At 38.4% G+C, this 24966-nt stretch overlaps 1 protein-coding gene across 2 annotated transcripts in view; it reads right to left on the reverse strand.

Moving 5' to 3' along the window:
* The window catches only part of NALF1 (NALCN channel auxiliary factor 1), a 489143-nt gene extending 464741 nt beyond the window's left edge, over window positions 1-24402 (reverse strand). The window contains exon 1 of one of the 2 annotated variants that reach the window (XR_010883155.1): window positions 23449-23500. Coding sequence is in view for 1 of the 2 variants with exons in the window: in XM_067289699.1 (XP_067145800.1) it covers window positions 23449-24279 (831 nt within the window). In the remaining variant the exon portion in view is untranslated. Of the gene's footprint in view, window positions 1-23448 lie in introns of both variants that reach the window. The other variant, XM_067289699.1, reaches the window with a different exon arrangement.
* Window positions 24403-24966: the final 564 nt, after the last annotated feature.

Below are 24966 nucleotides of genomic sequence, written 5' to 3' on the forward strand. Positions count from 1 at the left end.
CAGCAAACAAGATCGGGGGAAAAGGCAATAGGAGATCGGCAGCATGATGGATTCGTAGCCCCACTTTCCTCGGAGAGAAGCACCTGATCTGCAGTTACTGTGGCCAACCTGATGTCCAAGTAACCATAGAGAAAGTAATCTCATTTAATTTTAGCTATCTAGTCTAACCTGTCATCTTTCAGATGCCTGTAACCCTACGCTCCCTTTATAGATTCATTTGCCCTGCCATAGATGCCCATGGTAGAGGAAGATGAATCATTCTTTGGAAATGGTATTTTTCCCTCATTTGATACACTGAGTGTAACTAAGAGTTTGAAGTCTAACTTTTAAACACTAAGGTTAGGGTTGATGAATCTCTCTCTAATTAATGGAGAGTGCAGAAACTCCAGAGGGTAATTCAACCCATCTATTTTAAATGCCTATTTAGAGAACAGAGGAAACCATTTTCTCCCCATTAACTATGTAGGGAGTCAAGTTAACTTGCTTAACTAGACACTTAGCTTTTGGACAGTATAAGTTGACTAAGATGAATTAGTGCTCTGCAGCCCATAAGGGCATTTTTTCAGTTCCTTCAGATCCTGGAAAAAAACAGAAAACTCTTAAAGCTTGTTTATTCAGACTTTATACAGAGGTAGTGATTTAACTCTCTGTTAGTGAGACAAATATAATTCAGGCACGTCTAGTGATGATCTTTTGTGCAGGAAAAAAGCACCTCCAAGATGACTATCACATCTAACATACCAGCTCATCTTCAGCTTCTGGATCAATACTTAGTTAGAATATAATTGTGAAGGTCATCTTGAAAAAAAAAAAATCCCACTTTTTAAAACATAAAAATTGTAATATGGAAAAAAAGTAGCTTGCAACTCTCTTACCAAAGGCCCAGTACTTCAACCCACTTTCATGTTAGCGAATCTAATTACTCTATGAGTGATCAGAATCTTTCATGTTGAAGTGCTAAGTGCTGAAGAAACACATTATTTGCTTGTAAATTCTGTCCATAAGTGGAATTCAAACATGATTTAATGATTTAAACACTTGTATTCTCATGTGTTGTAGTACACAGACCTTTCAAAATGACACTGCTCTGATGCTCTTTTACATTAAGAACATAAGTCATTTTATGTTTCTATTAACTGAATAATGTCCAATTACTATTCTAGAGCCACAAAGCTGTACAAATTAGAGATAGTGAATGGCATCCAGCTCCAGGTAAAACTCTTCAATATGCTGTAGAATAAATTTGGACTTTTAAGGGAGGAGAATGGTGCTGCTGCCAGTGTGTGACTGGTCCTTCAAAAATAAAGATATTGCTTCTTGTAAGCAAACTATTCTTCAAAAAACTGGTCTGAGAAATAACTTCCTGGAAGTTAACAGAAACCTACAAATTTAATAGGCCCTCACTAACTTTCATAGAGACTAAAATAAACACGCTTGATCCCCGAGATGTGAGACATTCTGAGAAACCATATCTGATCCCAGGATTAATAAGACAGAAGACAGGCTGCACACTACACTATCTATAACTTATTTTTTTATTTATTTAGTAAAGCTATCAAGATTTTTATTTAAAATTTTCTTGGAAGCTCCATTTCATGAATACAATATTATAGGTATTACAGACAGGAAGCGCAATGTTGTAGTAGACCTAAATTTACTGTAATAGTCTGTCAAATTTTCAGTTTAGAAACATTTGAGAGCTTCATAATACTGCCATTCTAATTTGCATTGGATTTTGACTTTTCTTGCAGATGTTCAATCCAGATGCAGTTTTAATGTCACCTAGTACAAAGCAGTTTATCCATTTCAGAAGTTGAAAGATGCATGAAACATACTATCTTCTGTTCTTAAAAAAAGACCTGTAGTAAAAACAGGTGGATATTTTTCCAAAACAGCCACTTCCTAGGGACATCTAACTAATTTCCCCTCTGCACACATGGAGCTTATCTTACCTTTTTAATCCTAATTGTGTTGATTTAAGGGGAAAGAACTTAGAAAAGTAGGTGCTATATAAAAAAGACAGTTATTCTGCTTAACAGAGTGAGTTAACTCATTTTTTTAACTTGGTTAACTCAGAAAATCTGAGTGATCAAACACTGCAAAAGAAACTCTGCAGGCTTTGCGGCAGAGAGGGAAGCTGAGGGAAACCGGGATGCCAAAGTGATGTGGGACAGTTATGACCCAGTGCTCTAAGCTACAACTATCCTGCATTCAGCTTCACTTGGATTCAGTTAAAAAATGCTGACTTTGTGAGCTTGGTCATAGTGCCAGTCACTAGTGAAAATATGGGTTTCCTCTATTTTATTCTTGCCAATGATCTCAAGGGACTGTTTCAACTGCTAGTAACTGCTAGCACATAGGAACATCCTCTACATGAAAACTTCTTACCACTGGGTTGCACAGAGGGAAATATAACATTTGTTATGGTGGGAATCCACAGGGGATTATTTAAGTCAGTCTATTGCTTTCTTGAAGAGTGATACAAAGACGACTCTAAATATATGTCCTGTAATTTGTGTGGCTCCAGCGGATCTCACCTGTAGCACCACCACTACAGTGTGTCACGTGCAATGAAACAGTTAGCGTTACACCTTTTTTTGAAAGCCAGGGGTAAGGAAAGTGCACTAACTTTATATATATACTCTCTCAGTATTTCAACGGTGAGCCTCTGCAAGAGGATCGTAATCCCGGAATGCAATTACTTTTTTCATGGTGGTGACTAGTAGGTAAAATGCATTTTTTGTGGATGCATTTTTAGAGAGAGACTTCTGTTGACAAAATATTACCTCAAAGCACCTGTCTTGCCTTTCTGACTATTGTACCCTTTTGGAAATTGTTTGGCAATAAGAGTTTGGGGTTCTTGTTAATGCAGCATAACTAGGTAGATATTTTTTTTCTCATTAAGAAAAGAAAGAGAAAAATAAAGAATTTGTTTGTGAGAAGAGAGAGAGAAAGAGAGAGAGAAAGAGAGAGAGAGAGAAAGAGAGAAAGAGAGAGAGAAAGAGAGAGAGAAAGAGAGAGAGAAAGAGAGAGAGAAAGAGAGAGAGAAAGAGAGAGAGAAAGAGAGAGAGAAAGAGAGAGAGAAAGAGAGAGAGAAAGAGAGAAAGAGAGAGAGAAAGAGAAAGAGAGAGAAAGAGAGAAAGAAAGAGAGAGAAAGAGAGAAAGAGAGAGAAAGAGAGAGAAAGAGAGAAAGAGAAAGAGAGAGAGAGAGAAAGAGAGAGAGAGAGAAAGAGAAAGAGAGAGAAAGAGAAAGAGAGAGAAAGAGAGAGAAAGAGAAAGAGAGAGAAAGAGAGAGAGAGAGAAAGAGAGAGAAAGAAAGAAAGAGAGAAAGAAAGAGAGAGAGAGATGTCACCAAGTGAGAAATCTTCTGACTTTGAAAAACAATGTGTAAGGAAGGATTTCTCTGAACAGTTACCTATTGTCATTGTTTTCCACAGTGAGTACAAGAACCTCTTTTAAAATGTCACTTAACCAGGAAGTCAAATCAAACTTTTCATTACATCTCTGCAGCTGCCAGCCTGTTGGCTTTTGCTCAGCTAAACAGAAAGCAGATATACTTTATCACAAAATCCATAGTCTGTTTGTACTACTGATCACATCTGGACAGAATGCAAAACCTGGTATGATGTCAACTTGTACTGAGTTGTTTACAAGCACAAAATTACTACTACTGCCAACTAAGAGTCAGCTTAGCAGCTCGGGTTTATGCTAAAGGTATCGGCATGCCACGCTGTCTGAATGTCTCTTCCATCTAGAGACCTCATCTCCTGCCAGACAGTAAACAGCATGTTCCTTCTCATGCAAAGAGAAGCATTGCAACTGACTGCAAATGTTAGTTTGGTGTATCAGCAAAATATTTAGATTAGTCACTTGTAGTAAAGATAATGATTTTCCTGTAGGTTGTCTTCATCATTTAATTGTGCTGTATGTAAAATTACATTTAAAAAAAAAAATCTGAATCCTACTATAGACTATTGTATTGTTTCACAGGTAAGAAGCTCTTATGGAAGTATCCACAATTATTAATGAGAACTTTCAAGAGTTCTGGATAAATATTTCACATTCTGGTCCCTTTTAGTCATCTATATTAATAAAGGAGTACCTTATTTCCTACTAACTGTATTGTTCTATCTAGCATGCATTAAAAAGCATTTCTTCTTGTGTTATTTTTTTTCCAGATGATAGAAATTATTTGCATTTTCCAGGTCATTTCTCTTAATTTACTTAGACACTGTTTCCTGAGACTATCCTCCTAAGTACTTCCTTCTTTGATGTTTCTGTGAGTAGAATAGAAAAGCGATAATATTTCCATCCCTGTAAAACATCTCTGGAGGGAGCTGGAATGTACCCTGTAGCCACTGAGCATATTTTGATATTTGTAACAGTCATATGTGTATACTGGAAGACCCAGAAGAAGCTATTACTGAAGCAAAATTTCCTCTGGGTCTTTTGCTGAATGCATGTAACTTTAGTAAAGTTTCAAACTTTGTAACCTTCGATGGCTTAAAACATTCTCTGGAGTGCATACCCTGAGATAGGTATGCTCAGATGAGAATTAACTCAAGCTAGCTGTTCCACTATTGCTTAGTCCAAAGCCTAAAACCATTAATTGGATAACTAGGACACTTTACGTAGCTACCTCACACTTCTTATAGCATAAGAACACCTTTATTTGCTCAGGAGATGAGGGGTGTTTTGCAGCAGCAGAAGAGAGGTTTGTTTAAGGAGGAAGAGCTGTCTGAGAAGTATGTGAACAAAAGTAATTCAGTGGATGTGACTGAAGATTTTCTACCACAATATTTTGAGAATTCAGTAATAGTAGTAGTAAAAATAGTTCCTAACAAAATCAAACTGGCAAATTTGAAAATTTGGAAAAAAAAAAAAAGTAGATTTCCAGACAGAGCAACCTAAGACTAAATATTCTGACCTAATGGTAACAATTTGATGCTATTCTTACAGTTTCACTATGTTCAAGTGACTGAATATCTTCACATTGTGAAGGGCTTGTAAATCTCCTACATCTTAACTGACTTCTCCAGCTCCTAGGCAGCGAGTGGTGGGGACAGACAGTGGGGAATGGCATCCAGTTCCATACTGGATCCACAGCATGGGTGCAGACTGATCAGTAGATATTCTCTGATTTAAAAGAGAAAACACACACACGCACACATGCACCAAAAACAGCAGAAAAACTCTCAGACTCACCTGTCTCCAACAGCTGGCAAGCCAATCAACTAGACAGAATCCCTGTTTGGAGGAATCTTACTTCTGGTTGATGCTTCTGGATTCTGGTTTTGAGATCTCCATACTCCAAAGAAATGAACTCCTTTCTGCATTTATTGTTTTGCTTTGGCTAGCTTTAGACATATCCCTCCTTAGTGTGTTAGCTTTGAATTGTCATTCTGAGGCATCTCAGGTGTGTGCTGGACAGTGAGATCAAGCATATAAATTTGGGGGACAGAAGGAGCAGATGTTGCACTCTGCTCTTGGAAGCCGAATTCAATAAGTAACGCACTTCTGTTACAGAAGCCTTTGTCTTTTATTGCATCTAGCCACTAAGCTGCAGTTCATCTAAACTGAAGATAAACTTAGTATGATCTAACTTGGCCACAGCGTAAAACAAAACAAACAAACAAACAAAAAAACCCCACCAAATTTATTCAGCCTTCAATTCACTCAGATTTGTTTGAACAAGGAATATCCTGGTTACTTCTGGAACTGCAACATGTAAGCTGGTTGTGGAATTGTCAGTGTACCTGGCACAGGAAGCTTATGGTCTTCAAGAAGCATAAATGGTGACAGACACATCCTAACAGGGATGGAGGATGGCTACAAGCAAATATCGTGAGCAAACAGATGTAAAAAATCTGATTCTTACAAGAGGGATCATGATTACACTCCCAAGAATTTAAAGGAGAAACTGGAAAAGACAGAATTATAGCAAAGAAAGTAAATTATTTTTTACATCATTTTTTGTCTCAAAGGATGTTGGGGAGATACTAACCTTTTCAAGTAATAAGGATGAAGTAGTCTCAAAGATTCAGCTATCATTAGAAGAACTGTTGGAACAAATCAATAAATAAAAGATCAATGCACCCCAAAGATGGGATGCTGTTTATGCAAGGGTCCCAAAGCAATTTAAGACTAACAAAAACCCTAATTATGCAATCTCTCATTAAAATCATCTGTATACTGAATCATACAGATAATCATACAGATCATACAAACAAATGAGAACTGGCTGATACAACTTCTCTGGGCTTTGAAAAACCCTTTGAGAATGTCCCCTACAAGAGGCTATTAGAGAAACTAAGTAAACACAGAGTGAGAAGTAAAGCTTTGTCATTGATTAGAAACTAACTACAAAAAGCAGAATACAAAGGCTGAAATAACTGGTCTTTGCTCAATGTGGCTAAAGATTAGCAGCAGGATGCCCCAGGTTCTTTGCTGGGGATAAGAGTGTCTAATCTATCTACTAATCATCTGGAAACAGGGACTAACAACAAGATGGAAATGTTACAAGTGACACAACAAGTCTTGGATTAATCAAGGCCAAAGCAGGCCAAGGAGCTCTTGGGATGCTTAAAAGAGTTAAGTGAAAGGGGAAACAATAGCAGATGGAGTCTAGCATTGCCAAGCCTAACTGATGCGCGCTGGAAGGAACTGTATGAAATCCTTAGTCTAGAATTAAAAACTCTGTATGACCACTGACAAGGGGAGAGGGGGATGGGGATGAAACAACAACAACAAAAAAATTGATATGCACAGAGCAGTGAAAACACTCCTCTGTAAGCAACTACAATCAAAAATAAAGATAGCATTGAGAAACAGATGAAAAGCAAAGAATAACGGCATAAAGACTACGAAGACTAAGGCTTGTTTATTTACGGGGGAAGATTGATGCCTTTAAAGGAAGAGGCTAAAAGGACATACAGAGTAAGGAAAGGTTAATTAATTACAAAGAAGTCAAATTAGTTAATTGTATATCTCTCTTCATGAGAAAATGAAGAATTTAACAAAATTAAAATATATTAAAATAAATAAATATTTCTTATTTTTCATTTAAACCAAACACAGGTAGCTCACCATTGGAAGACATTAGTCCAAAAGTAACTCCATTTTAATGAAGAATTTTGACATTTTTGTGTATTTATACATAAAAGATCTTCACAGAGAAGATCTGTGATCTGTATAACACGCCAGAATCAAACCAACAGAAATAATAAATGAAAAGTCAAACTACCCTGCAGTTGCCCTCTTGTGTTTCACGGGCACATACCCGACCCTTCTCCCAACTTCCGTACACCATAAAGTATACTTTTCAGCTGCAGCTCTGCTGTCATGGATTCCTGCCTTTCATTTCTCCTTTTAGAAAACCGTCCTTCTCAGTATAGCATATTACTATATTAAAGATCCAGAGTCAAACATATTAGAAGTTAGTTTGGTAGACAGTTTGTGGAGACAGAGAGAAACAAAGCTAGGGTAGCGGTGCATGGTAAAGGTAAAAGAATAGCTACATCCTAAAAGATGTTTTAAGTTGTCATGTCTGCCACTGGTGGGCATAAGCTGGAAATGTTGTTCGGCACAACCCTGACTGCGTCAGAGCAAAGAGTTCTGTATACCAATTTCCTTGTGGCTGCTAAAGTAGGTAAACAGTATCATGTGAAACTGTTTACAAGAAACTGCTAATAGAGAAAACTTGATGCATGAAGTCTTGCTTCAAATGAGTCTTTTTTCTTTTTTAAAAACAGAGAATTATAGGTAAAACCTACATCATAATGTGTAGCAGCTGCAGAGAAACTCTTGTGTTATAACAGATGTACAGAAGTTCTTCTGGGTTATGCATAGAATACACAAATAAAATCCTTGTTTGCCATGCAAGATTGCACCTAATTGCCTTTGTCAGTCACTGTCCACTAACACGGCCCAAAAACAGTATGTCTAAGTGGCATATAAACAGTAAATCCTTCCACTGATATTTAAATTTTTGCTTATCATAAATAACGAGTTATAAATAAGTTATACTAACAGAAAAGAATATACAAATATATTTTCTTGAATCGTGAGTATGAAAAATCAAGTACCTCTTAATATGAGTTAAGAAGGAGCTTTCCACACTAGCAAGGATTTGCTAACTGTCTAGTATAATGTTCCTTTTACCTCCCAAGCACTGCTTATTCTCAGAGATAGGACATGACACCAAGCAGGTCACCGAGCAGTGTAGTATGTCAGTTCCTATAACCTGCTTATGGAAAATACACCTCAAAGGTCTCTTCAGTCTCCTGATCCTTCAGTACTGGCTCCTTCAGGCTATCCTCCCAGGATAAACCGCTGTAAGCATAATCTGAGATACATCAAATGAAAGCATTCTACAAATATATTTTCTATCTACTCTTAAGATGACACAAATAATTATTGCATAATGTACACTTATGCAAGTTAAACATCTGCACTTTTGTTTATCCGCCATTCTGATTGTTCTTCCAGCTGGCAGAATAATGCCATACCTCGGCTAGTCCATCTCACTGGCAGTTCCTGTTAGCTCAGTAGCATCTGTTGGTGAAGGAAGTCTTGATCACCTGCAAGTCTCCCCCTGATGTTTCAATCAATCAACCACACTGATACCATTTCAGCAAATGATTTGTTTTTCCATTTCTGCTAGACCAATGAATTGCTTTCCTTGCCTCTTTTTGGCCACATTGGGATTTTGAACTGGGGAAAAGGTAAGAAAGTTTCCCTGCAGTTGCAAAAGGCTAAAAACATTAATCTAGTAGATCTTCAGGAACGTGTCTTCTATTGGAAATTGTTTGTCATGATCTCTAAAAGAAACACTTATAGCTATTTTTTTCGTCCCAAAAGTGCAGTAAACTTATTTACAAACATCTCAAAACATGGCATGAACCTTCCCAGTTCAAAAGCAACAAACACCAGTAGTTACTGGGAGTTTTTAAATGAAAATGCTTAAGTAATAAAAGTGAGCAAAGTATTAACTCCCCATACTAACAGCAAAGATACCATCAGTAATGTGATATTCCTCTAGTGCTATGTTTTCTAAAGAACCACACAGTGCTTTTATAATCTTTCTAAGAAAGAAAATTTATTTTGTGAAGAAAAAAAAAAATCCTAATCCATACCCATTGGTACAGTATTGTCCTCACTGCTGAAAAACCTAAGGCAAATGAAATCTTCACAGGAACAGAGAAAATGAAACAATTTAAAAGGAAAATCAGTTACTTAGGCTTTCCTGAGTATCCTGTTATCACTTCTGTGGCTATCTAAAATCCGGATTGAACATTGCCCCATAATCCTTTTTTCTTCTGGTAGTAAACAGGAAAATAAATAAGAAGATAAGGAGGGCAGTATGTCATAAGAGAAGGTCAGACCTGTTCCACTCCTGCCAGTTCCCCTCCCTCCCCACACAAACTGTTCATTTTCATGCTTACTTAGATATTTTTCCACCATTCCAAAATTAAAAGCAGACACTCAAACTTCCCATACCACTGTACTGAAAACTCTGTTCACTGTTACAGCCAAGTACTGAGAAAGCACTGTGAATTTCACAGCAAGGGCAGAGGCAGTCCAGAAAGCCCAAAATGCAGCAGAGCTGTAGTGGTTCTGCTGCACAGAGGCTTGGCAGCTGCAAGGAAGGGAGATGGCAAAAATCTGCACCATGCTGTGCAGCAGCTCCATACACATGCCAGCAGAAGACTAAAAAAAAAAAAGTAATAATAGATGGTCACTAGGACCATGGTTATATAGACCCAGACATAGTGAATCCTTTCACAGCCCCAGGTTAGGGGCTTGAGCTGCAGTCCCAAAGAAATCACTGAGAGTCTGTGGGAATCATCTTCAGGTGAGGGCTGAATGTCAGTCTCTTTAATAACGGCTATGTGAGCATTAACAAGTAGTGTGGCTCTGTGGAAACAGCCCTGTAAAGCGAAGCAATGCTGAGAGCCTGGTATCCACACTGTATGTGTTTGAGGGTTTTTACTTCAGGCTAACTCTAGTCCCATATCCCTTAGAGTCTGCAACTCATTAGATGCCTTTCTGGGGCACTTCTTCCCCTTTGTGGGGCACTTCACCTTTACTTTCACTGGAAAAGAATCCAGTTTGTGTGGTCCCAGATTGCTCTGTCATGTGAACCAAAATGCAGCAAGAAAGAATGAGTGGGAGATTTGCTTTAAAAGCACCCTCCTGACCTGAACTAAAATGCAAACATAGGCATGCCCTCAGTGCAACTCCCTGTACACAGTTCGAGCACTTGAGGTTTGCAATCTGTGTGCTCGAGTGTACAGTCTCTGGGTGGAATACACAGTTGCACTTTAATTCTATTAAGGCACAAAGTGCTGAAAAGAATTAAAAGCAGAATCAGTCCTTCAAGGAATATAGGAGATGCATGTCATCCAGGCCTTCATGTTATGGGGCACGTACATTGTTGAATTCCTATAATGTTTCAGTTCCCAACAATACCATTACTTGCAGGAAAACACACACACACACACACACACACACACACCCCTTTTGCTTCACTTTAGAACATTTCATCAAATGATTTCAAACAACCTTTTAATTACATATTCTTTAGACACCATTTTCAATCTCATACCCTTGACCGGAAATTAAGGATATCCCAAGAAAAGTTTCTTGATATTCACAGATCTCTTACTGCGAGCCTCCCTTATTGTGATCTCCCTTGTGAGCCCATCGATCTTTGCTACCAGTCATGGATCTGTTAAAATTCAGAGATTTAAACATTTCCTGCAAACTGCAAAACATGCCATCTCCTACTCTTGCAGATCTAAAACAACTCTAAAAGAAGAGGAGAAAGAGATCTCTTCCATCCCAAAGATCAGTAGTTCTGTTCAAATTAGGCCTATCCTAAGAGAGATGAGAAAAAAATCCTAATGTAAATCATTATGTTCATAGTAAAATTTAAGGAGGAATATTTTTCCAGTGAACAGAAAACAGCCCCAGGTAAGCAGGAATCTCCAAATTAGGTTTAGGTATACATTTGGAAAGTCACTGAAATTCATGCTTATACTGCACAAACTAGCATAATTAAACCATTTAAAAGATTTCAGAGAAGATATAAAACTCAGATGATACATCAATAACAAAGAACTCATCTTCTTATAATCACATCAATCAAAAAGTCCTGGACTTAGAAAAAAATAAATAAATAAACAACCCCCCAAAAAACAGTTACGTAAAGTCCAAATAAAGAAGGAGAATGAAATATAATCTAAAATATTTTGATTAAGCAAATAGAATATTTAGGGTAACTTTCTTCCATAATCTATTAATACTATATAGCTCAGGTACATGGAATATTAGGTGATTTTGTTCCAAACAGTGATCCAAATTTCAGTCCAAATGCATAGAGGGTGCTACAAATGAGTTGTGAAGACAAATAGAAACCAATGTTAGTGCATATCTTTGCTAGTACACTTGCAATCGATGCTTCTGTATTCAAAATTCAGACCATACTGTGGGGCCTTTCTGAAGTCTGGATGAAAGGGGGGGGGAAAAAAAAACACTCATGTCTAAGTAATTTATATTTCCAGGTCAGTCAGAAAACAAACAAATTGGGGACTGAAATAAACAAAAAGACCATCTGAAAAAAAATCTTGTAATTTTCTATACTTCTTAAATTACTTATTGATTTTAAAGAGTTCAAGACTTCTCGAAGACTTTCAACAGGACTCAACTTCAGAGCTGTCCTAGCATCTCCAAGATGCTTCATCATACTTCAGCAATTGCCTTGTTGAGCCTACTCTAAGATATGTGTACACACACACACACACACGTGTGTGTGTGTGTGTGTGTGTGTATAATACCTGTAATTTTTATTTAATATGAGTCATTGTTAGTATTGTTACCTTTTTATTGTGAATGTTGAAGTTTCCCATAGAACAAAACTTCATCATTCTGCAATTTATGCTTAAATTCTAATCGTACATATACCAGTGCAAATACAGAGTGATTCCACAGCAATCAAAGAAGTTTCTCTAGATTTAGACTAGCAATACTTTGGATCAGCATTTGTCCTTTTAACCCTGGTGGATGGCCTACAATGTTGTCTTGGAAAAGACAAATTAATTTTGCTTTTCTGTCTTCAGGTTTTTTTCCCCTTGGAAAAACAAGTTAAGCTTGTAATATTTTGCTACAGTGTGCCTGAAAAATCAATAGAATAAAAGAATGAGATCAAGACCAAGAACAACAGAGAACAGGGGAAAAAATGTTAATGTGAAAACAATAACAAATTAATAGTGTCAGTCAAAGACAAGAACATGATCACTTAAAACACTCTGTGTATTCCTTTTTGTAGCGAGGTTCATAAAACAAATTCAGGCTGAGTCAAATCTGTCCCTTTGATTTCATACATTTGAGTTTTAATGTATATCATATGCCTCCTTCTGCTCTCAAAACAGTATTAAATTTAACTAAAATCATTGATTTAAATAGAGTTAGGTTTATGTCAATGTAAATCCTTGATTAGAGCAAAGTTGGGTTACATTTACAAATGAAAACAAAACAATATTTTATATTCATGTCTGTCATAGAGAGATCAGCTTGCAGTATATTCACTCAGGTCACATCACAGGAATCAATCTCAGCTGCCCAATTTTGAAAAGTTATTGTTGCAGTAATGATTTAATTTTGTTAATACAGTGAGGTTGCAAAAAATGTAAATTTATAAGATTAAGCTTTAACATTTATAAGATTTAAATAGAGACAAAAGAAACTATAATGCATTTCTAACTGAATTGGGATATAAAACAGTAAGCCTCATTTCCTGAACTCCAGTGATACACTATACCATGTTAGCTAAACTTAGCTTATAATAGGGGTCATTTCCCCAAGGATAGTTATATCAGAAAGCATAAAATGGATGAGAAAAAAAAATAAAAAGGTTTCAAATGTACTACAAATTACTATTTCTTTATAACAGTGGTCCAAGTTGTGGCAGGTTCTGTGCAGAAATATCTGCAGGAAGACTTTTGCTCCACAGTGGAAGAACAGGGCTGGAAACAGCCATCTTGCAACTCTGAATGCATGAAGAATTTAGAGTCATCTCACAGGACCTTGGCTGTGGGTTGTTTGTTTTTAAGTGCGGGACCTAAGGCGAGTGGACCTAGTCCCCACATATCCTCTGCCCTGGCTCTGGCCCATCTGTGCAGCGGAGCGGGCAGAGTTGCCGTGGGGCTGGCAGCATGTGCCGGGGCTTCCCCAGGAGCAGCGTGCTGGACGCTCTGCATACCTGTTCCCTTCTGGAAAAAAACTTACTCGTTATCCAAACTGCCCAGTCCCACTTTAAAGCACTGCACCACAATATAAACAGCTTAAACATAATGTGAAAGGAAAACATGATTTTTTTTTTTTTATCTGTAAAGGTATAAAAATGGCAATATTCCAAAATGGATGCATTTGGAATCCTGTACTTAATAACAAAAAAGTTATGCTCTGTATGAAAGAATTATGCTCTGAAGACATGGCTCTTTCTCTGACGATTAGACTATTTGCCTGACTTTTACATGGTTAAAATCGAGAGAGACACATCCCACTGGAAAACCATCAGAAACTTGTTTAAGAAATGATAAGAAATGATTCTGAATTCACAACAGTATTTTCTTCTGAAAATTTCCAGAGGTTTTAGTCTTTAGCAAAGCATAGATTTACCATAGTTTCTAACTATTTTGATAAAGGTAATTGAAAATATGAGACATGATGATGGGCATACATAATTTTTTCTCATTTTCCAATTATACATTGAAACTTAAAGAAATAATTCTTCATATTTTGAAAAGGATATAACTCCCACACTGAGATTTGCTATATAAGATTTCATCGTGAAGTGATTTTCTTTAAAAAATCAGTTATAAGTCTTTGAATGTACAAGCATTTTTACTTGCAACTGTGAATAAATAAAATGTTCTTATTATTCTAAAACTCTTCTATGCAGAAATCTAGTTTCAACAGATATCATATGTGAGGGCAATGTTAAGAGTACTCAGGAGAAATTTGCATGTAATTTTTGTAAGTAATTTTAAAAGATTTATATACTTTCATTATCTATTCTACAATAACAGAGAGTGACTAACCAAAAATACTAATTTTATTGTTTATTTGTCATTTTTGTTGTCATTTTAAAAGCTCAGTTTATTTTTAAGGAACACCTAGAAAAGCTGTCTGGTTTTGGGTTTTTTTTTTAATCCATTGTGTAAACAAATACAAAAATTTATCTCAGCAGAGATCATTTAAACGCCTTTGAAAATGTAACCTTACCTCTAACAGTAATAAAGATACCCCACCAAATAATGAAGTTATACTAATAGAAAAGTATATAGAAAAAGTATTTTCTTGAATCATGAGCATAATAAATCAACTACCGCATATGAGTTAAGAAGAAACCTTGCACAGTTTTTATAACTGGCCTCTGTAGCTTCTTTATGAAAAGCTTCTATACTACCACATGTATAAAAGTGCATAGTTATGGTTTTGTATTTAGAGCTCTATTACTACACACAGAAATCTGAAATATAATGTAATTAAATTATAATATGTTTAATACATTTTAGGGTTGCCCATATTTTCCCTTAATAGAACTTTAAATCCAACTATTTATCTAAATGAATACATGACTAATAATTTTTTTTTTTTTTCCCCTGAGTAGAACCCATGAGTATGACCCTTAAAATATGAACATCAAATTAGCCAATGCAGAGAAATAAGCAACAATGGATGATAAACTCTGGACACCCTCTTATTCTCCTAAAACAGTGATGAATAAAATAAGAATAAATATTTTTCTGAGTATCACGGACTATTTGTCTTTTCCCCCTCCCTTTAATGGGGAATGTCCTTTGATTCTGGGCTGCTAATATCTTAAAAATGTAATAAAGATATTTCATTATGATGGTGTTTTACAGAGATGAAATGTGTTGACAGGCCCAAGATACCATTTACATAAGCATTCAGGCAACTGAAGGCAACACCTGATCTAACATGCAGAAGATAAGCAAGAATTAAACATACATTCAAAAAGCATTCTAGGTATTACATTTGTTCCCTGGAAGAATGTCCCCTGAAAACTACAATCTATTACACGCTCAAAAATACAAAAATAGTATATTTTTTCCCAATTTTATAATACCTAAATTTGAAAATGTCATGGCTTGACTAAGTAACTTGCCTAAATTGTAACTAATTCAAAAAATTCATTAAAAATCAATTTCACATGTCAAAATTGAAGGTTTGGACTTTTTTTTTTTATTTGTAAGCTTCTAGGTATGGTCTCTCCTTATTTCACTGAAATCAACTGAGACATCCATAACCACTTCCAAACTGCTGTGAAATTTTTCAAAATTCATACATATTGTTTCTTGGTAACTTTATTTCAGAACACCTTAGCCAGTGTTTTTAACTAGGAAATTTTATTCTAATGCTGGAATCTCAAAATGATTTCTCATCATCCATGTATATGAAAGCTGAACATTCCCATCAGGATCTCCAAGACACTTCAGAAGGCCACGATATTCATATGCTACTGCTGAAGTTTATCAGTTCCACATTTATGTTTACCGCTCCTCTCAACAGTTTGACCATATTTGACGTTAAAGGGTCCTACCAGGCAAAGGTTCTCCCATAAAGCCTCCAGGACACTGTTATTCAGACTAGGCTTTTTCAAGACACCTTCATCAGTTTGGATGAAAGAGAAGAGATGGAAGGTGAGGGAACATTAAATATTCATCAACTTCACTGCAAAGCTGCTTACATCATTCCCTGATCTCTTAGTCATCATACTTTTCCAACTGCAAGCTTATTACTAGAGAAAATTTCACTGAAGTGGTTGACACCTACATTTTTGTATGGATTGGGAGCTTATTGGAAATGGCTCTTCAGTGTGTATGTTTTTAAGGAATGATCTACATCTTTCATATATCTGCCCTGTTTATAAATAAGACCAGACTTCAAATCCAAATTAAAAGTAAATCTAGGTCTTTTTTTGTTTTGTTTTACATAGCTTCAACTCAATAAAATCTTTCTACAAGCCAGAATATGCCTCTTGTGCCTCACTAAATTTGTATTCTTCTAACTGATTGATGCTGTAAATGAAGTTTACCAAACTGTCACACACTTTCACTTAGTGATATTTGCTCTACAGTTCTGACAAGAGAAAAGTACAGTGAATATACGGTTATTTTAGTAAAGCGGGCATAAATATCTAGGATTATGTGCCTCTTGAGTGAGAGAGACTGGGTAAGCTTGAAAGTTCCCTCTGGCTTGGTCTGAGGGAAGAAAATGAAACCCACTGTAAAATATAGGAAATCTCATAGATGTAGACATACACACACCAAAATACCTTCACTGTAAAGAGAGAAAAGGGAACAAGATCTCTGTTTCAAATTTACCTGCAAAAATTGCTATTAAAGGATGACATACAATTGTTATTATGCAGTCTCTCAGTGGAAATAACAATTGAAAAAGTAATATGTGAAAGCTCTTGGACTCTCCTCTCTCCAAAATACAAAATAAAAATACAGTGATAAAAATACAGTTATGTCATACAAGGCCTTTATTCCTATTCTTATCTCTAAGAAGTGGATTGCATAGCTCAGACATTCTTTAGTGACAGAATATAGTTATCAGAGAAGTGAATGAGGCTTGTGATTTCATTGTGCTGGTGTGAGGCAGCAAAAGCAGCAGGATTTTACAAACTTTCTCACAGTCAGATTTTTCAGACAAACATAATTTCCTCCAAACTTAGTTTTTAATCCAAAATCACTTTCTTAGGATATATCTAACCTAACTTTAGATGTCTACAGTGGCCTCCACTGCCAAATGCCTCATTTGTATGTGAGATAAAATGACTCTCAGTTCTCTTTGGAGTAAATGGACAGAAAATAGGTACTTTTAGGGCATAACCCATTTATTTTAGATGGCCATTTTATCATGAATTGAATCAGCCTCTAGAATTACCTATATATTTCCACTGGCTACAAAGAGAATCTAAACTATTACATCTCTTGTGGACAACCATACTGTAAACATCTACTTTTAGGCAGATGAATTACTTATTTTGTGTCTTCTAGAGTGTTATGAGTGATACCTACCAAAAAGTAGTATTTAAGAATTCAATTTCTGAGTTGCTTTCTCCCTTTTAGGCAATTTATAGATCTAAATACATTATGGATCTTAGTGCAAGACTGAAGTGATAAATTACTAAGTATAGACCAAATGATTTTTAGGCAGGATAAGTGATAGAACTGTAATTTGCATTTTGATTACTTTTCCTGGAAGAACATGTAATGAAGAAGCAAGACTGACGCATTCTCTGCAAAGTGCATGTGAGATATAGTGGTTGATGCAGAGAGATCCAGTTAGCAAAATAAAATTGAGGGCAGAGCCATGAGATCTCTAGCCATTTTGGAGTATTAAATGTTATCTGATGAATTAGGATGGAATTCACTTCACTTAATCTATGCTACTCATCTAGTGCCTCTTTTTCCTAAAACAGGAATGAAGTACCCATTGGCAATATAAATGGTATAAATGCCTAGATTAACTAGATGGGAACTTTTAAAATCCAGAATTAGGTGAGATTAATTCACCTCTGGGAAGAATACACTGGGAAATTTGCTTTTGCAGGAGAGGAGAATTCATATCCTGATCCAACAAAGCATTTAGGACATCAAATGACTTCAAGCATGTGCATAGTTTTCCCTTAATTCCGTGGCATTCATCTAGCTCAAGAAAGGAAACCGAAGCACACTGCTGAATCAGGATTTTAGGCCAAAATATAAAGCCCATCAGCCTATTAATAAGAGTGTTGTTCTTTATCTTAATATACTAGTGCACAAGAATAAGTATATTAACTTCAGGCATATATTAATCTTAAATGAGTTTCAAAAAATAATTAAACTTTGATTTCTTTTTTAATTCATCTGAAAAAATAACATGTGCAAACAACAATTTATGCAGTCATATTGGTTTCACAACATTTTAAACAAAACCTTTAAAATATATACTTTTAAGCATCATGGCTTTTTTAAGACTGTGTATTGTTCATTTTAAAAATAGCTCTAAAATAAATATTTTAATTTAACCATGCTGTAAAACAGCACGAATTCAGTAATTAAGGCTTATTGTTTCCCATTTGTTTTAGATACTGACCATCAGTGCAAATTTCTGAGGGTTTAATTTGTAGGAGTTTCTTCTGATTAATTTAGGTATCACTCTTTCATATAAGATAAATATCGTGTGGTTACAATGTGCAATTGAAATGTCTAACTTTGTGGCAGATGCTGGTCTATGTGACCTTTTGTAACAGAAGGGTTCTTTTATCACTTGAGCTTTTGGTTTCGTGTTTCTTATCTGCTCTTTTCTGCCAGCTTAACTGAGAATTTAAATCAAAACCTGATTAGACTGCATATGCTGTTTAGGAAAAAGTTCTTGGAAAAGTCATGTTTCATATAAGCTTTGCTATTTCCAGATAAATAAGAATAAATGAGAATAAATGCAATTTTAGTTGTTTTAAATTACTTTCAATCATCCTCTTACTCAAAGAATAAGAGTGGAACATAGCTCTTTGATCCCTCCCAAAAAAATCTGGGAACACCAGTTCCATACTTCAATCGGCTATACAATCTATGTTTAATGATGAAACCCTTTATTGATATGCATGCTTTTCAACTAAGGAGTATTAAAACTTAGCTGTTTTCTTACATATTTCTGATACCAATATCACCTCAAATCAGAAGTTGTTATAGTCAGCGTGTACATTCTTAGCATTAGGATGTGAGCTAAAGTTTGCATTTTAGCCATATTGATATAAAAAAGAAAATGCTCATATATTTTTGTTTTTCTACTTTGATATTCTAGTAGGAAAACTTAATGATTAGATGTTATTTTAAATATAATGAACTTACCTGAATTATACATTTCGGTGTGTTAACTAGCACTAGGGAAGGTCATATTTTAAACACTCTTAACTTGCACTGGGTAAAGTAAGCTGTGTCTGAAAATGGTAGCTGATGTTATGTTCAAACACTGTGAACAATAATAAACACATTTGCAAAGAAAGCCTTGACCTCAGATACTTTTCACAAAGATGTAAGTTGTATCTCTAAAAAAAACAAATTTAAAAACCTTTACATTTGTATGTCCTACTTAATTATTTGACCCAGTTCATACTAAGAAGTAGCCAGAATCTTCCTTTATTCCAGAAAGTGATTGCCTGCTGACTTAAGAACAAGAACTTGGGTATTTCCCCTGATAGAAAGCTGACAAGTCATTATGAGGAACTGTGTCTTCTAACTTCAAGCCAATATAGTTCTCTACTGTGTTAATTATTTGAATATTGTCCTGTGTCACACTGACTATAAAAATGATATTCTGGACACCAGTAATCTATAGATATTACCAAGAATGATCTCTGTAAATATAACTATTACTTAAAAATACACAAAAGCAAAATTTTATAAAAAATGAAATTAAATTTTAAACAGAAAAACTGAAAAGTAGACCCAAATTTTGTTACTTCATTACTTCAGTGGCTCAATAAAGCTACAGCAATGTATGTGACCTGGTTGAATATATAATGTATTCAAAGAAATATCTGTCTTAATTATATTTGTTGTTTAGTCATTATTGATATGCAATTTTCAATGCAAGGAAAAAACTATATAAAGACATCAGATTTCAGGAATTTTTTTGTGGAATCACTCCAAGAGGGCTTTTCAGTGAGACAACACTGATATCCAAAACTTCTAAAACAATATACAAAGTCTAGCGACATCCCAATGATGTAATATGTATATGCATGTTCATTGATACTATCAAGAATAAATATTGATTTTCAAAATACTCTGAAATTCAAAATTCTCAGCATCTGCTGTAAAATTTCCAAAAATCTCAAAACACTTCAATATGAAGTTTAAGAGTAAGACCTAGTAAAAGTTACGGGAAGGCTTTTTTTCATGTATATATATACATACACTTATATATTTTATATATATATATAAAATTATATATTAAAACTGAAACCAAAACTCACCATGTGAAAAGCTAAATGCAGACTGATAACCAAAACAATACCTGACTGCAAATGGATTTCCACAATACAAAACAATTTGTTTACAACAGTCTTCAGAGACTAAGAGGCATGTAGTGAAACACAGAACATTTGGAAAGTAAAGTAAATTTCCTTCTTGTTTCAGGTAAAGGAATGAAAATGCAACGTCTGTGTTTTACACAAATACATCAAAATTATTTTGATATGTACTATTTATTACAACCCATAGTACTTTCTTGTAAGACATAACTAGCTGTACTGAGAGTAATACCCCCACGACTTTCACTCTTTAATTTTTGAATTGACAGTTTCCTGGCTGGGGGGAGGGGAGGAGGGGTGGTAGGTTGAGTGATATTCAGAGTAACACTTATTGATTTTGTCATGAACTATAATTGGTCAACAGGATGAAAAGCTCTCTTCTACTCTGAATGAAGCAGCCCTCCCAGAATACTAAAGATCTCTAAAATATAAATAGATTATTTAACAAGTCTTTTATTGCACTAAGCCAGTGCTTACATACATGATTATTGAATAATGTCAATATTTTTAGCATTTTGTTTAATATACAATAAAAAGCATCTCACCACAGAAACTAATCAAGTGGTGTGTATCTAAAATGCATAGTTAGATGTAAAGTTCTTATCTTCTAGTCATATATTAAATGTTGATTCTTAAGCTAAGAAGTATTTGGATGTCCAATGCTCAAAATATTAGTATCTAGGTACACAAAAATGCAACTATTTCCTGATAGAGTTTAATAAATGAAATGTGTATAAAACACCAGAACATGCAGTGAAATTTTGTAATGTTCATTCTATTGCACACAGACTATTCACCACAAATTTCTAGTTTCATCAGTACACACTTCAGGGTAGACCGCGTAGAAGCACATTAATATACATTGTTACCAGAATGCTGAAATTGCTGAATGTTTGGATTTATCAGAGGTCTGAATGAATCAAAACGCGCTCAGAGATACAAACGCATGAAGTCAGGGAGCACATGTGGAAGAGTTATTTCTCTGCAGTGTGGTCACCTATGTCAACAGAGCGCTGCGCGCGTTGCCTTGCAGCACCTTGGACAGCAGCAACCCCTCCGGGAGCGACCCGCCTTGCCCCTGCAGAGCACCGCCGACCCCGACCTGTCCCTTCCCCGCTACAAACCCCTGTCTGTGTAGTGGGGCAGACAAGTCATATTTGAGGTTTCAGAAAAAAAAAAAAAAAAAAAAGTTGCATCTAGTTTTCCCTGCTGTCATAATTTTAACACAGACTGGTTGGCCAAATTCTCAAAACATTGTATGATAGCGTCAGTAGATAGGTCTGGCACTTGGAACTGAAGAACTATAAGACATGTGCATTGTGTTTGTTTATACAGTCAATGCAACCATTTAACGTTAACTTTTTCCGATCAGCAGAAATACTAGAAGTATTTCTCCTTATTCAGACCCTGAAGGGGAATAATTATATAGTGTACATTTGCTATTTTGTACATTTTCACCATTTTGTAGAACAAAGACAAACTTTGTGGTAAAGCTCAGTCAGACTAAACTGTGATATAAAAAAAAAATCACCTTAAGAATGTATATGTTGATTGTTTGACAGCACTGAGCAGCAGGTCAATTAAGACATTACTGGAATGGCAAAGATGTCTTCACACCAGTGGACATACATTTACATTTGCCTTTTATTGCCTCCAAAACTCCAGTTTGGAGATAAAATTTATTTATGTTGTCAGTAACTGAGCACATAAAATAGATGTGATGAGTGTGTATACACAGTTTATATCCTAGAAACAGTGAAATCAAAAATGAATGAGAATACTTTACTTTGGTCAAGCCTAACAAGAAAAAAAATCATGGTAACATTCCCATTTTATTCAATGAGATAACAAGAATTTTTAACTTCTAGCGGGACTGAGGACCGATTTTTGAAGCAGAATAGGTGTAAATTACACCAGCTTCTCAGGCAATAGGATTCTTTAGGCATGTGCTGTTGTCACCAAGTGATTTCAGAAGGCCCTACTGAAGTTACAAAGCATTAAGGTATTGCTAGGCCTTCTGTTTAGAGTGGTGATTTGTATGCATTATTGTGTTCCACTGGCAAAACAGGATTTGGTTCAGATTGGTTAATGTAGTGCTAAAGTAGTCAAGATAATCCACTTCAGGGCAGAAACCATTCACCTGGCCTGGCTCTCAATAAATACACAAACAAATGGGGGTAAAAAATAAAATAAAATAAAATAAAATAAAATAAAATAAAATAAAATAAACTTGCTGCTTGTTTTTTAGGTACCAAATACAACACTTTTTTTCTGCCCTTTCCTCTCCTGAGAGCTGGGCCAACTAACCTTGTGCAAAAGTCGAGAGAAGACACCAACTAAAAAGAGCCAGCGTGGGACTCTGTCTTCTAATACAGGGGGGGAAAAAATCTCTTTGGATCTCTCTGAATGGTCACCGGTGACACGCAAAGAAAAACGCCGATGCTGTCATCATTACTTCCCAACCCGAGGTCACAGCAGCGTCCGTACACATCCAGCCCTAGTCCTCGAGCCCTTCCCAGCTCCACAGACTTCGGCAGAGCACCCTGGAAACACGCTCCCGCGCCCCGCACACCCGAGGCTGCCGGCAACTTCTCCCCGCCGCTGCCGAGCGCGCCGCCGCCGCTGCCGCTGCCCTGCGGCCGGGGGCGCCCGCGCCTCCGCCCCGCGGGGCAAACGCCGCACAGACGCGCCGGGGAGCCGCCAAGAGGTGCCCGCGCCCCGCCGCAAAGCCGCTCCGCTCCGCTCTGCCGCGCCGGGCCCCCGGCCGCCCGCCGAGCCTCTGCCGCCGGGCCTGGCCACGGCGCCGCCGAGCCGCGGCCCGCTCCGCGCCCCGTGCACCGCCCGCGGCCGCGGCCGCGCAGCCTGTCTCGGCCGCAGGCTCGCCGGAGGGCCTGCGGGCAGGGAGGCGCCGCAGGCGGCCCCAGCTCCGGCTGCCCTCCCGGGCCCTGCTCATTGGCATGCAGCCCCCGTCGCTGCCTCCCGTCAAGCCGCAGCCGAGCCCGCTGGAAGCCGGCAGTCGAGCCGGAGCCAATCGCATATTCATGAGCAGGGGGAAATCCAGCTCTGCACTCCCAGAGGACCGAGGATCGCTTTTTTTTTTTTTTTTTTTTTTTTTTTACCTTCCCCCTCTCCCTGTCTCCCTTTGAGCAATGCGCACGCCAGGGCTCCCTGCCGATTTCCACCGGCAGCTCCGACTGCACCCTAAAAACCACGGCCACCGGCGCGAGGAGCACAGACCAAACCAGCCAAAACAAGGACCACGGCAGCCACAACAAATAAGGGAGGCACGCCAGCCCGCCGGCGGGAGGGACAGGAAACACAGCAGGGGCTCCTACCTTACAATCCTCAGGACACGATTTCACCGAGTACTCATCCGACTGTAAATATTTCTGGAGCATAACCTCAAACTCTTCGTATTTCTCCTGAGCGTGCTGGTCGTAGCGCTGGTAAGCCTGGACGCACTGGCTGCAGGAGCCTTCCCCCTTCAGCACCACATCCAGACTGCAGTTCAAAGTGTCCGGATTGGACAACCCGGCGAACAACTCCCAAAGCGTGTAGGAATTACAAAAGGAAAGGTAAAAATCCGTCAGGTCCCAGCCGGGCGCCGGGCTCTGCCCCGAACCCCGCGGCCGCCCCGGCCCCCCCCGCCGCCGGCACACCGCCTCCGCGTCTCCCACGCTGAAGCACTGCCCGGACGACGAGCTCTGGAGGTGACAGGTCTCCACAGGTCTGGCGGTGGAGTTGCCCAGGAAAACAGCCTTGCCGTGGCGGGGCTCGGTGTCGTTGTTTTGGCTGCCGCTGCTGCTGCTGCTGCTGCTGCTGGGGGAGGGCGGGAGGGAGGGCGAGGGGGGAGCGAGAAGCCGGGGCGCGGGGGGCGCGGGGGGCGCCGGCTCCCCCATGCCCGCCAGCAGCTCCTGCTCCGCAGGCTCCGGCTTCTCGGGCGGCTGCTGCTGCTCTTTCTCTCCGGTCCCCGTGAATTTGGCCTCGGCGCAGAACCACAAGTGATCAGAGAGCAGGACTGTGAAAAACAAGAGCGATGCCAGGGACAGTCGCCATTTCTGAGCCCTCTCTGAATCCGTGAAGGGTTTCTCGTTCTCCCGGGGTGCAAACCAGATTTTTAAGCCGTCATCATACTGCCGACTGCACATCCAAGCACCCCTGGTCATATTTTGGGAACGCACAGCCCTGGCCGACTCCACCGTGAGGGCTCTTTTGCCAGTGTCACCACAATATGCATTGACTTAAAAGATTGAGGGGATTTTCTTGCCTTCCTTCCCTTCCCTCCTCTCGCTCGCTCGCTCCTTCTTCCACTCTCCCCCCTCTCTCTTTCTCCCTCTTCTTTCTGCTTCTTTTTCTTCCTCTGAGAGATCGTTGGGTTTCGCCGGTGGCTCTGCCTTGGTCTCACCACACGAAGCAGCCCCAATCCATCCAGCACGGAGTGTCGTGGAGAAGATAAGAGCAATAACGCAAAGAGAGGAGAAGGGAGAGGAGGTGGTGGTGGTAATGGTGATAGTTGGTGGTGGTGGGGCTGCTCGGCTGGTCCTTTTCCCCTCTCACCCAGGCATGGTCAGATCGCAGCTCCCCATCTCCCTCCTGAGAAAAGCCCGCTGCCCCTGGACAGCTGCATGCCGCGTCTCCCGCTGCCGACGGACGGCTCCAGGAGAGCTCCTCGCCTCCTCTTCCTCCCTGCCGCCGCTGCTGCTCCTCTTCCTCAGCCCCGAGCCGCGGCACAGATGCCTGCACCGCTGTCTCCGTCTCCCCTTTCTCCTCTCCCCCCTCCGCTCTAACTGGAGAGACGCTGCTGCAGGGCTCCCGGAGCGCTGCCGAGGATGCTGAAGAGGAGGAGGAGGAAG

Source organism: Apteryx mantelli, chromosome 1, assembly GCF_036417845.1.
Source record: "Apteryx mantelli isolate bAptMan1 chromosome 1, bAptMan1.hap1, whole genome shotgun sequence".
Lineage (NCBI taxonomy): Eukaryota > Metazoa > Chordata > Aves > Apterygiformes > Apterygidae > Apteryx > Apteryx mantelli.